The sequence below is a fragment of the Corylus avellana genome, chromosome ca3, assembly GCF_901000735.1.
Source record: "Corylus avellana chromosome ca3, CavTom2PMs-1.0".
In the NCBI taxonomy this organism is placed as follows: domain Eukaryota; kingdom Viridiplantae; phylum Streptophyta; class Magnoliopsida; order Fagales; family Betulaceae; genus Corylus; species Corylus avellana.
This window is the reverse complement of record NC_081543.1, coordinates 228,188-241,293: the sequence shown is the minus strand read 5'-3', so window position 1 is coordinate 241,293 and position 13,106 is coordinate 228,188. Positions and strand designations below refer to the sequence as shown.

The window sequence follows — 13,106 nt, the reverse complement described above, 5'->3', positions numbered from 1 at the left end:
TAATTATTTTTTATTTTTTCCTTGGATTTTCCTACAAAAGGGTGGGACCCGCGAGAATCAGAGGAACTCCCGCGTTCTATCTTATCCAGGATAGCCTTATCAGCTGCCAAAAACCTCTACTTTACACTATCCACCACCGAAGCTCTCGCTGCCTGTGTCTCCTCTCCGGTCCGGAGAGACCATCCAATATGGCCTTCTCAGCTTCCCTGTCCTCCCCAGTTCGCTTCCACAACCACCCAAACCTTTTTGCTTTCTCTCCTAAACCCACACCAACATTAAGACCCACCAAGCCCGCAACCCCATTTGCCATCCCGCCTCTTTCCACCGCCGACGTCGCTGCCACCTTTGACGGCACCACCGTCGCTGTTATAGGGGGCGGTTCATTCGCCGCCCTCGCCGCAGTTCTCTCCCTGACGGACCCAGAGAAGCGGCGCCGCCTCCAGGCCGAGGAGGTCGGCGGGGGCGACAAGGAGGTGGTGAGGGACTACTTCAACAACACGGGATTCCAGAGGTGGAAGAAGATCTACGGGGAGACTGACGAAGTGAACCGGGTCCAGAAAGATATCAGGATCGGCCACGCCAAGACCGTCGAGAATGCCATCAAGATGTTGACCGATGAAGGCTCGCTTCGAGGGGTCACTGTGTGCGACGCTGGTTGTGGGACGGGTTCTTTGTCCATTCCGCTCGCCAAGGAGGGCGCTGTTGTTTTGGCCAGCGATATTTCGGCTGCTATGGTTGCTGAAGCAGAGAATCAGGTGAGTGTTTGTGTGCGTCGGTTTTGGTTAATTTAACCGCCATAACAGCTAGCTTTTGAAGTAGCAGCCTTGCTGGTGAGGTGGATTTTGCCTATGTGGTGGAATTTCAACTTTCAATGTTTTTTTTAAAGAAGAAATATATATGTGTTTTGACTGATTTCCAACTGTTCTTGCTAAAAATGTGAGTTACTTTGGTCTTTTGCTTCAGTGAGAGAGGAAATTAGACTTCATGCAACTTTAGAACTTTATAATTGTTAGGGTGGATCAAACTCTATCCATTTTTGAGAATGTAAAGTTGGGTTCAAATCTACTCGACCATGGTGCCTGAGAAAGTTCATCATCATCGTGTCAGTTTTCTGTTATTGTAGGAGTTGTACAATGGGTTCAACTTAAAGTGCAGCACTTGCAAACCTTATTTGTTTGTGTTTTAATTATAATGGCAGGCAAAGGAACAGCTTGTAGCAGGCAAGGATGAGCTCTCACCGGCACCAGTGATGCCAAAATTTGAAGTGAGCGATTTAGAGAGCTTAAATGGGAAGTATGACACAGTGGTCTGCCTAGATGTTTTGATTCATTATCCACAGAACAAGGCAGACGGGATGATTGCCCACCTTGCTTCATTGGCAGAGAAGCGACTGATTCTGAGCTTTGCACCAAAGACATTTTATTATGATCTTCTGAAGAGAGTGGGAGAGTTGTTCCCAGGGCCTTCAAAGGCAACCAGGGCATATCTCCATTCAGAGGCAGACGTGGAAAGGGCATTGCAAAAGGTAGGGTGGAGGATAAGAAAGAGAGGCCTCATCACTACACAATTTTACTTTGCAAAGCTTGTTGAGGCTGTTCCTGCATAATGAGGAAGAGAGGTTAGATATAAGTTTTGCTCTATTTGCTCTGTTTCTAGGAACAGTTAGGATTTTCCTCCTGCTATGATGTAAAGCCTGAGTTTTTTTCCATGTATGTTTGTTATTCTCTGCATGTATTAATGGATTCCTACAGTGTATAGCAGATGTCAAATGTATTGAACTTTTGATGCCTTTTGGGAAAACATTGTGGTGTTTGTCTGAATCGTCTATCCTATCATTTGCCGACATGCCAAATACCCCAAACGCACCCTGCATATAAATATATAAACTTCATTCTTAATTAAGTGCCTGAAAACTGGTGCTTGTGTTTCTTCTCTTGAAAAGCTAGATGGCAAAACATTTACCACCAAATTGGTAACTAGTGTTAGAGACGTCACTCAACTCAAATCTCCTTTGGTGCAATCCATTCCAGTGGTAGAAGCTTGAGGATTATCAAGGAAACATCAAGAACAACAATGTACATTAACGTAGATCAAATTTTCTGTCTCTAAACCTTACAGTTACTACAGGACTCTGGATCTCATAAATATAAAGTGAAAAGAAGCCTCAAAGGGTTTAGTTGTAAAGGGAAAATAGAAAAATGAAGAAAGAAAGAGGGGAGGGGGGAGGTTTAAGCATGAAGAATGAGTGGAGTAGCTTCTTGTTGATAAATCATACTTACCTCTTTAGTTTTTGCCTTATTTCAATTTATTCATTGTTAAAAGAACAAGAAAAAAAAAATCTACAAAAATAAAATAAAATAGTGACCTTAGCATATGTGGAAGCAATTCTATGACCAATTAATGATGATATTAGGTGATTACATAAGTCCGATAACAAAATACAAGGAACACGTGTCCTAATTTCAGTAGGTCCGATTCCAATCCAAATTAGACCAAAACCGACTCCAACATTGCAATTTTTTCATTGTATTATAATTAGAGAAATCCTAGATGCTCTCGTGGTGTTCTCCTAGTGTCCTCCTAATCGTATGAGGATATTATTTTTTAAAAAGGCAAAAAATAAACTTCTCTTATTTTTAAAAAATAATTATTGAGAAAAATATTAAGAAAACACCAAAAGAACACTTATGATTTCCATAATTATTGGGCCCATCCTATAAATGTCATAAAGTTGTGGGCTCTGGGCTATTTAAAATGGTGCCTCCAAGCCCAATTGAAAGGGGTGGGTGGTGGTCACTGTCACTGGTCTGTGCGGGCTGTGATGTAAAGAGAACGGTGCGTTTCGAAGGCCCTTCCTATTCCGCGCGCATTTCCGCAGAAGAAATTGAAAAGCAATAACCCTAGCTTTGAGTTAGGAATGGAAGGAGGTGGAGGTGGGAGCGACTTGGAAAGAGAAGAAGAAGATGACTCAGTGAGCGAGGTCTTGAGGGATCGGTTTCGCCTCTCCACAATCTCTATCGCCGAGGTCCAAGGTTCTTTTCCATCTCCCACTGTTTGGTTGCTGAGGAAACTCGGCAATTGAATCGTTTTTGTGTAGTGACCATACGGTGCGTTTTCTATATTTTTGTTGAACGTTCTGTGTTTGATATATTCATTATGTTCAGCCAAGAGAAACGGCATGGAAATATCTGAACCCATAGTGGCTTGCATTGCCGATTTGGCCTTCAAATATACAGGTTTTATCACTCAAAACTCCCCGTTTCCAAGCTAATTACCTTTGTGGTTTTATTTTTATTTAAATTTTTTCCCTTAATTTTGCCTCTTTAGTAGAATCCGTGATATTTTCGCATTCCTATTAAATTTAATTCCATTTTTTTCTGCACTTGTTGCACTAACACCGCCATAAATAAAGTTCATATAAAGTTTCTCTAAAGATCAAGCATAATTTAATCACCATGAAGCTCTTCTTGTCAAACTTAGTTGGGGAATTAGGATTATGGGGAGATAATTTTTCATTCACCTAATGACATTGAATTCAATGGAATTGTATGGATTCAAGAAAAAATTGCTGATTTGGGCACACCATATATTGAAATGAATAATGTGCATGAACCAGATATATTCTAATTTGGTTTCATTCGCTGATGATGATTACAAGTGTATCATACATAAGTATCTATTTTCACTTGCTCTTTCTTGGAATAGTATGAAATGGTTTTTGAAGTTTTATAAGGTTATTGAATAGTATCAAGTCAGCGGGGCTGCTAGCTTAAAGAGTGGCACTAACAGAATATGTTACAAAAGAAACAGTGAAATGAACCTCAGAAGTCAGAACAAAAATCTGTTTGTTGCATATAATTCACGTATAGTTGTCTTTTAAGAGAAATGAATGTTAGAAGCTGAAGTCTTTTTCCTTCTATACTCTTTATCTTTGAACAACTGCTTTGGTTTATCCTTTGGTGCTTCGTTATCATAATTTTCTTGTTCCTTTTTTTGTTGCTGTCTAGTTAGGTGTTTTTTTCTTGTATACACTTAGGCTTTTAATGGTAGTGCAAGAATGTGTATTATTCGTGTTATTTATGCGCTTTTAATCATTTTGAGGGGGCAAAACATAAGTTAACTAACGAGAAAGTTACTTTTTCTACATAGCAGAGCAGCTGGCAAAGGACCTTGAGCTATTTGCACAGCATGCCGGGCGTAAATCTGTAAACATGGAAGACGTCATTCTTTCTGGTGAGTTTTCCAAGTCCTTATTTGCAAGGACTACTAACATCACTAAAATCAATTATATTGTTGATCATTTTCTTTTATTGGTTGACTACCTATTTAACCTTCCAATCTGCCTGAACATTATAATTGGAATAGGATCCTTAGCATTTCAAGTGAAATAGAGATGATTCACTTTATAGTTCAAATTAGATTTCAAAAATTTAATAACGTATATGTTGTCCCATCATTTAAAATTTTAAATGACTTGGCACCGTGTTTAGATTCAACAAAACAAAATTTAAACCATGAAATGAGAATCTCGGTCTATCAAAACTTGAGGGTATAAGTGCCTAGCCCTTTACATTTGCCACAAGATTTTTTTTTTTTTTTTGGGTATTAACCAAGAGTCTGTTTGGCCCTCTAATTTCGCAGGTCAAATGTGCGTTTTTAAACAAAATCATGGAAAATGTCTCATTTGGAAGTGTGTTTTCAAAAAATGGCGGTTTGAAAACATGAAAAAAAAAATCTAAATCTACCTTTTCAAATCCCGGCAATGAAGTGTATTTTTAAAAATGCACAATGTTAAAAATCAAATTGTGATTTTGCCAAACGCAGAATCAAATAGATCCCAAGTTATTTTCTTTTTTATTTGCTGTGGAAAGGAGTGGGGGACAGATCTTGTTTTTAGTCCTTTGAGTGTGCTAATACTAGTACCTCAATTTGGTTTCAGCACATAGAAATGAACATCTAGCTACCTCACTGAGGTCCTTCGGCAATGATCTGAAAGCTAAAGAACCCCAATCTGAGAGAAAGCGGAAGAAGACGTCAAGAAAGGAAGACAAAGCAATTGCAAATGTGGTGCATATCCCCGATAACTAAAATCAAAGCTCAAGATTGGACTTCACTCGCCATTACCTGGATCTTGCAATACACCTTCCTTGTGTAAATGCTCGTAGTACCTGATTAAGTGCATATGATAGCTTAGCTTGAAGTTGAAAGGCAATTAGGTTAAACTAATCCTACCATGTTCATTCTCTGCAGACGCCTGTTTGATGTATCACTCAGATTTTTCCCATAAAGCGTGGCAATAGGGCATAGAGATTCACAAAAAATGTGAGAGAGCACCTATAAAGCCTATCTGTATGAGCAAGTTTTGGGCAACTTGCCTATTTGTTTGAGCAGGTGGGCCTTATAGGGGGTCTTCTCAAAATTTTTGTCCAAATTGATAGCAATCTAGGCAAAAAAATTGCTTGAGATCCAAATCCGGTAATGGGCACACATGGGATGATTGGAAAAAGTTGCACCGAGTCATGACCAGAAAAACTAAAAGGAATAAGATAGGAAATGTAAGGGTCTTTTCGATAGCTGATACATCAAAGAACCACGATGTTGTTAATGTAATGGTCTCCTACTCCTGTAGTTGAAGAAGACAGTTACAAAAAGTGATGGAAGTGGGGTGTATACCACCCAGGACCAACTGAAAATGATGGGCCACTATCTGGCCCATTAAAGCACTAGAACAATTTTCTTTGATGCCATTTCCTCTCAATTGATAGATATGTAAAGGTTTTGTTTGTTAACATGTTTTTGAGCGATGTTGGGGGTAGTAGTCTCTAAAATTTTAATAGTTCTTTTAAAATTATACATTTTTATGAGATAAACCCAATAGATTATTATTTTTTTTTTTTACCTCCCATTTTAAGTCTTTAGTTTGAAAAAATGTTTATTTAAAAAAAAAGAAAAAGAAAAGGAAATCAACAAATCGGAGCCAAAATTGTTATTAACGACTAACGAGTGTTGTATTCCGATGGTGCTTTGTTGTTGTGGTCATTTACTTTTTAGGGCATGAAAAGTTGTAAATGTTTTGAGTGACACCAATGGCAAGGGTGGGAAGAATTTCAATTTTGAGTTTGGTAGCATGCGCTCGGTTCAACATGGAATCTTGAAATTTGAAAGACAGAGAGAGATGGCGTAAGCTGGTTGGTCGGAATTTGGTTAGGGAGGATGGAAACTGAGTTAACTTTTTGGAATTTGGCGGGATCATGTGATTGAGCTTTGACCGTATCAGTCTGGAGATACTAGATAGATCATGATAGTTGTGACTCAGTTTCTCAAAGCCTTTCCCAACTCTGACAAGTTACACCCCTTCCTTTTGCAACGCATGCCACATAAGTAGTTGAGAGTTGAGACTCAGCGGCGGCCCTTTTACCTATTCAATTCTGTTGCTTGCGGTATTACAATTTGACAGCCTGAACAGAAAAAATCTTGTCCAGTTTACGTCAGGGGTCCCCGGTGTACAGGGAATTCCATGATCCACAATTACGTGGCCTTGGTACACACAATTCTAGTTCTACTATCCGGTTGGATATTAACTCATGTAGGTGAGCTAGCAACGTCACATTCTGTGGGGTTCATCCATCGACTATTTCCTTCCCATCCCAATTTTCAATAATTTGTTTCGTATTTGTCGGAAGAAAATGAGAGGTGAATCACCAGTGCATTATTTGAATTCAATAACTTATGTTAAATTATAAATTATTTTAAAAATAAGTTTAATAATTTAATTTATGTTCCAACAATTTCAATGATAAGTACACGACATTGAATTAAAGCACTTCCCCCTTATCAAAATTATGCAACGGTTGGTCCAAAAAAAGTTTTTTTTAAAAAAAAACTGCCTTCCTCCAGTCCAGTCCTCCTCCTTTGAAAATGAACCTCTTGGACCCATGCTTCGAATAATAAACCACCCACTTCAAGCGGACACGTGGCCGAACTTTATGGTGCCACCGTGCCAAGAAAACTTGTCCCTCCGCCATAAATAATGCCCATTCGCCTGTCACTCTCATGCATACAACAGCTGTAGATCTAACGGCCACGATCCCACTCTTTCCACGTGAATTTTTTTTTTTTTTTTTTTAGTATCTTTAACTGCGCTCTCAAGTCTCTCTCTCTCTCTCTCTCTTTCGCTTTCACAACTACCGTCCGATTCGCCGGAAATTTGCAAGAAGCTGCAACGCGCAACCTCCAGCCGTATGTAGCCGAAAAATTACAAAACCTTTTCTTTGCTGAGTTGCTTCCAAGTTACAAGTAAAAATGTACCTAAAGTCACGCCCACTTTAATTTGTGTATGGCGGCAGTTTTTTTTTATTTTTAAGCAATATGTTTGACTTTTTGCAATAAATAATCACTCACATAAACTCAATTAATATTAGACTATTAGCCGTCAAACAATTACTCAATTGGTCTTTAAAGCGCTTACAGTATTTGCCTATTATTAAGGTCTGTTTGGATTTGTAATTTCAAAATATGAGACTTTAATTAAAACATGTAATTTGAAAACACTTTTTTTTTTTTAAAAAAAAAACATTATTAAGCATTTTGTAAAATCGCAGTTTAACTTTTAAAATTTTACATTTTTAAAAACTCATCCCTTGTCTACAATTTGAAAACACCATTTTTTTAAATAGGTTTTTAAATCACAAATTTTAAAAAACGTACTCACAAATAACACATTTTATGTGATTTGATTTAAAATTATACTTTTTGTCTACAAAATCGCAAAGCCAAACACATTTCTTTCTTTTATTTTGGATGGTGACATTAATAGAAGAAGCACGTATACCAGAAATGACCTAAACAATACATGAAAATTCAGAAAGCTTGTGCTTTGAAAAGTAAGGCCAATCTTCTTTAAATGGCCAAATTTTGGTTCCAGCCAGAAAGTAGGGATAAGAATAGGCCTTCTTAAGGGTGACGTGTCCTCTCTCGTATGAATGATTAGATTAGATTTATTTTGTCGTGTACACCATTGTCACATGGATCATTAAGCATATGCTCTCTACCCGTGGGGCCCATGCACATCCAGCTATTTTATGTAGCTTATGAAATCAATTGTAACCACGTCGCATCCTTATTTTTATTCAACTTAAAACACTTATTTAACTTATCCTCCCATTAGTGGCCCTTTTAAAATTTCCCATTACTAGGATTTAATGATCGATCAAAACCTTGTATGGATTTGTTGTTACTGTGCACAACAATAATGAATATATGAAATCGAAATGAGAGAAATTAAGAGAGAGGAGACACAAATTTACGTAGTTTGACAATGTACCTACGTCCACAAGAAATTTTACTATTCAATGATTTTGTGTTATAACATAACATATTTATAGGAAAGCCTTAATTCTAAGTATTTTGCAAAACTCCAAAATACCCAGACATGACATATTGTATGGATTAAAAAGATATATATAATAGGTAGATATATATACTAGGCTAGAAATTCATTATTTTTTTTTTCTTTCTTTATAAGCTATTTTTATTTGGTATTTTGTTATTGTGCATCTTGTTATTCTACATGGGTTTGGTATCTCTTCAAATTATATACATGAATTTTCAGGAAATGAGATGGAGGATCCCAAGTCCCGAAGTCTACATGCCCGAACACCTTGTGACAAGAGGTCTCAATCTCTTATTCTCAATCCGAATTCCCTAAAATTCGAACAAAAAATTCCAAAATACCCAAATCCATAACATGTGCATTCTTAAGTAAGTGACAACCCGATAGCATATGATCTTTATAGTGGAACATTCCTTGTCATAGCATAGCACCCTTGTTTGTTGGGCATTGGTTAGGAGGAGCCCAAATGTGCTTATAATATGAGAGAGTCATTTACCATCCTTGTTATAACATATCATTTTTATCTATCAGGTAATAGTTAGGAGAGGCTTAAATGTGTTCGTAATATAAAAAATTTGTAGCCGTTTTCTCAATACAAACCGGACTCGCAATGCAAGAAAATTTATACATAAATATTTGAACTCATGTCTTCCTCTCACCATATCATAAACTTTTTAATTCCTAAACCATTTATGTCGACGATACTATAGTTAGGGTTTGTTTTGGGGTGCATTTGAGGAGTTTAAAAGTGTGTTTAATACTTACAAAGTTCGTTTGAAGAAAAAAATACCCATTTAATAAAAAAAATTAAAACAATTTTTAGGGATCTAAAAAACTTAAAAATGACTGAAACGCATTTTTAACAAAAACTTTAACATTAAGCGAAAAAAACATTTTTTAACTTAAAAATTTAATTTTTCAAACTCAAACTCAAACATGCTTTTAATACAGAACAACAACTTCTTGATCGGTTGCGTTTTGTTAATCAAGTTAACTCATTGACCATTTGACATGAGAGGTACTGTTGAACTCCCCAAGTGGCGCGGATCTCTAATCATTTTATGATAATGATTGACACCGGAGTTTTGAACGGCGAGGATGGTAGGGGTAGCCCTTGGGTGCAAAAAACATAAAAAAGAATAAAACAAGCACGTGGATATTCCAAAATTATTTTATTTATTAAATTCAGGTTGTTTAACTTTAAAATAAGTTCACGAGTCCCGCTAAAAAAAAAAAAAAACAAAGTCCGATGTCATAAAAGAATTAAAAACGAGAAAGTAAAAGTCGTTTTGATCTTTTTTTTCCTTACAAACTTAGGGCTTGTTTGGCAGTGTGATTTTAATAAGTGTAATTTTAAAAATTGCGTTTTTAAAAATTGTGTTTTTAAAATTTTTACTTTTTAAAATCGCACAGGCATTTGGTAAAACATGCTAAAAAATATTTTTTTTATCAATTGAGTGTTTGGATAACACTAGTATATAATTGCGGTTTCATGACCAAATTACCAATAAAGACATTTATTTATAATAGTAAAATAACTAACATTGTATATAATAAAAAATACAAGAACAATCCATCAAATTAAACTAATAATATTTATCAAATTTAACTGTTACATAATTCAACAATAATTTAAATTAGTACTTTACAATTGTTTATTACCCATTAAAAAATATATATATAAAAAATTATCATTGTTTATTACCCATTAAAAAAAATATATATATAAAAATATCACCAACTGTTACAGTGCAATATCCATTAAAAAATAAAAATAAAAATTCATTACAAATTGTTACTGTACAGTACCTTTAAAAAAAAAAAAAAAAAAATTGTCGTTGTGCACATCACTATGCAGTGCACAGTGACCTGAGAAAAATCATCATCTTGGTCACTGTACAGTGTTTTTTTTTAACGAAAAAGCCTCACACGATTACTGTACACGCAAAATAAACATTATTTTGCGTGTACAGTGATCTATCACTACATACTATGATAGATTGTAGATCACTATGCATGTATGGTAATCTAAATAAAATTTTGAAAAAAAAAAAGAAAAATGACAACTTTACTCTGTAGAAATGGTTGAAGAATATAAACGCATATATAAAAAAACACAATAATCATACAAACCACATAAAATAACACCAAACATCAAACAGTGGAAAGTTTTACAAAAGCAAAAGAGTTATATGGAGAGAAATAAAATATTAAGGTGAGATTATTACCTGGTAGAGGGGCAGAGAGATGGACAACAACGACACACACTATTACAGGACAGAGAAAGGATGAACGAGACAGAGAGGATGAAGAAAAAAAAGAGAAAAGAAGGGTTTTAATATATTTTAGGGGGTATTCTTGGTATTTTTTTCATTCATGCTAAACAAAAGGTAACTATTGCGCAAAATATATTTTTAATAGAAATCGTGATTTTGTTTTAAATTCGCACATTTTCAAATAAGCACCCTCTAATCAGTTTATGAAAATCGCAGATTTTTTTGCGATTTTAAAATTTACGTTTTTAAAACCGCAATCCCATACACTCTAAAATTGCGATTTAGTTTAAAATCGCAGATTATTTTTTAAAAACGCACTTTCAAATGCATTCTTCGAAAAGGTTGTAGTATGTCGGGACACATAATATCATAGCTCTGAAGTTTCTGAAACAGCTTTTGAAAGCCAAACTAATGGCTTGAGGACACGTGTCGATGCTTTTGAGTGCAGCGAATAAATGCTTTTCCAACACCGTACGCAGTAGCGCTCGCATTCAAATTCACTGTTGAGAAAAGACTCGTCCTTCGTCGGCTCGGCTTACCGACTCATTCAAGCCCAATTCTATTGAACCATGTAAAAATGGAGTTTTCTCTCGTTGCTTTTTCTTTCTTAAAGAAATATTATTATTTACTTTCATTTTATATTATTTATCGAAATGTGTTTTCAATATTTTTTTATGTTAATTATTTAGAATAATAATATAAAATAAATGTAAAAGGGAAAATAATTGACTGACCAAGTGGCATCTTGGTACACATCTGATCTGAAACAGGTATTCTTAAATTAGTTCATTAATTAATTAATTAATTAAATCTATGCTTGAATTATAATTTATTCTTGGAGTAGACAAGAGGAAGGATCTTAACTTGTATTAAATGGAACATGTTATGTTGTTGTATATTTTGTTCACAAAACTCAAACCATTTCGTACACGACACTCACCTTGGATTGTTGGGAAGGATCGAAGGTTGCACACTTGCACTGCATTGCATACCATATTTGTACGAATACCTTAACCACTCCTTGGGAAAACCTTCTCCTCAAGCCATTACTACCATATTCACATTATGCAAATTGACATACAAATTAAAAGTGCTACTTTGACATTACGAGAATAGCTTCTATGGGGTCATCGTCTTTTTGTGCTTCAAATGAGAGATTGACACGTCAGCTTAATACAATTTAAGAAAACAAAACATATTTAAATTTACTAAAATTTAAAAAATCTCATCCCACATATATAGATGCAATCTGGTGTGTTTGTTTTAATAAAATTTATAATAAATTTTTAAAATTTTGTGACTTATTAAAAAAATTTGAAGGAGTTCTGCCCTTTGTAAGACTATGGTGTCGCATCAATAATTTGTTATCTTATTGAATAATAAAAATAGAAAACAAACATAACATTCAATCTTGCACACTTTATTAAATTAAGTCATACAGAACATACTCATTTTCCAAATACTATAAAATCTAATATAAACAATGAAATGGTTGAATTCCATCTCACTCCTTATTCCAATCATACAACAATAAATTGATGCGTTAATGCAATAATTTATTAAACCAATGCTTACCTTTAAACAACTCATAAAACACGTAGCATGAAATTGAATTAAAAAGAAAAAAGAAAAAAAACACGGACTTCCAACCTTTTAAACTAGATACTTTAGATTTTATTTTTTATTTTTTATTTTTATTTTTTCCACCTTACAAAGAACTTGTTGTTAATTAGGAGAAATTTTAGGCTTAAAACAACATGAGAGGTGGATTTTTCCCCTCCCCCACGCTTATTTGAGATACCATCATGCAAATATTTTAAGATTAGAATTTTTTACAATTGAATGCTCGAATTAGCAATTTGATCGACCTCATATAAGAAAGCTGCATGACTTTTATGTCCTAAAAACATGCGTCATTGTATGAAACAGGTAGATCCGATAACACCGCTCCTATAAATTAAATAAATCTGCAGGTCATGACAGTGAAACTGTATGACTTTTATGTCCTAAAAACATGCGATATTGTCTGAAACAAGTGGATCCGATAACTCCACTCCTAGCATAAGAAAGCTACATGACTTTGATGTCCTAAAAACATGGGTCGAAAGAGGGGAATTCGATAACTCCACCCCTAAAAATTAGATTAACTCCGTGGCCGTAGCAGTGTTACTGTCGACTCACCAGCTAGCAGTAACCTGCTTTGTTTCCTTAAGAGCAGTAATATTTTTTGTTGCTTCAAAAAAGATTACCCAATTGGCAACGATTAGCTGGTATCTTAATGTTAGCTCATATTTTATTAGGGAAAAGTGATTGGGCAGAAAAGAATAACAGATGTAATTTGGTGGATTGTGATGCAATCGTGGGGTAACGAAGACATTATCGTACGCCTGCAGAATACATTACAATATATATATAAATAGAAGACCGAGTCGACCGAG

At 35.3% G+C, this 13,106-nt stretch overlaps 2 protein-coding genes across 3 annotated transcripts; both read left to right on the top strand.

Annotated features, from left to right (window-relative positions):
• Window positions 1-73: 73 nt before the first annotated feature.
• Window positions 74-1,820, top strand: LOC132175001 (magnesium protoporphyrin IX methyltransferase, chloroplastic). Its single transcript, XM_059586790.1, has 2 exons — window positions 74-755; window positions 1,199-1,820. Exons 1-2 carry the CDS (start codon window positions 189-191, stop codon window positions 1,604-1,606), a joined length of 975 nt encoding a protein of 324 aa, XP_059442773.1. The 5' UTR covers window positions 74-188; the 3' UTR covers window positions 1,607-1,820.
• A 1,035-nt stretch (window positions 1,821-2,855) lies between these two features.
• Window positions 2,856-5,702, top strand: LOC132176085 (protein MHF1 homolog). Of its 2 annotated transcripts, XM_059588206.1 has the most exons (4): window positions 2,856-3,032; window positions 3,165-3,236; window positions 4,153-4,233; window positions 4,940-5,700. In XM_059588206.1, exons 1-4 carry the CDS (start codon window positions 2,918-2,920, stop codon window positions 5,086-5,088), a joined length of 417 nt encoding a protein of 138 aa, XP_059444189.1. In that variant the 5' UTR covers window positions 2,856-2,917; the 3' UTR covers window positions 5,089-5,700. The 2 variants fall into 2 exon arrangements, with proteins under 2 accessions (XP_059444189.1, XP_059444190.1); XM_059588207.1 differs by lacking the exon at window positions 3,165-3,236 and having other exon boundaries at window positions 4,940-5,702.
• The last annotated feature ends 7,404 nt before the right edge of the window (window positions 5,703-13,106 follow it).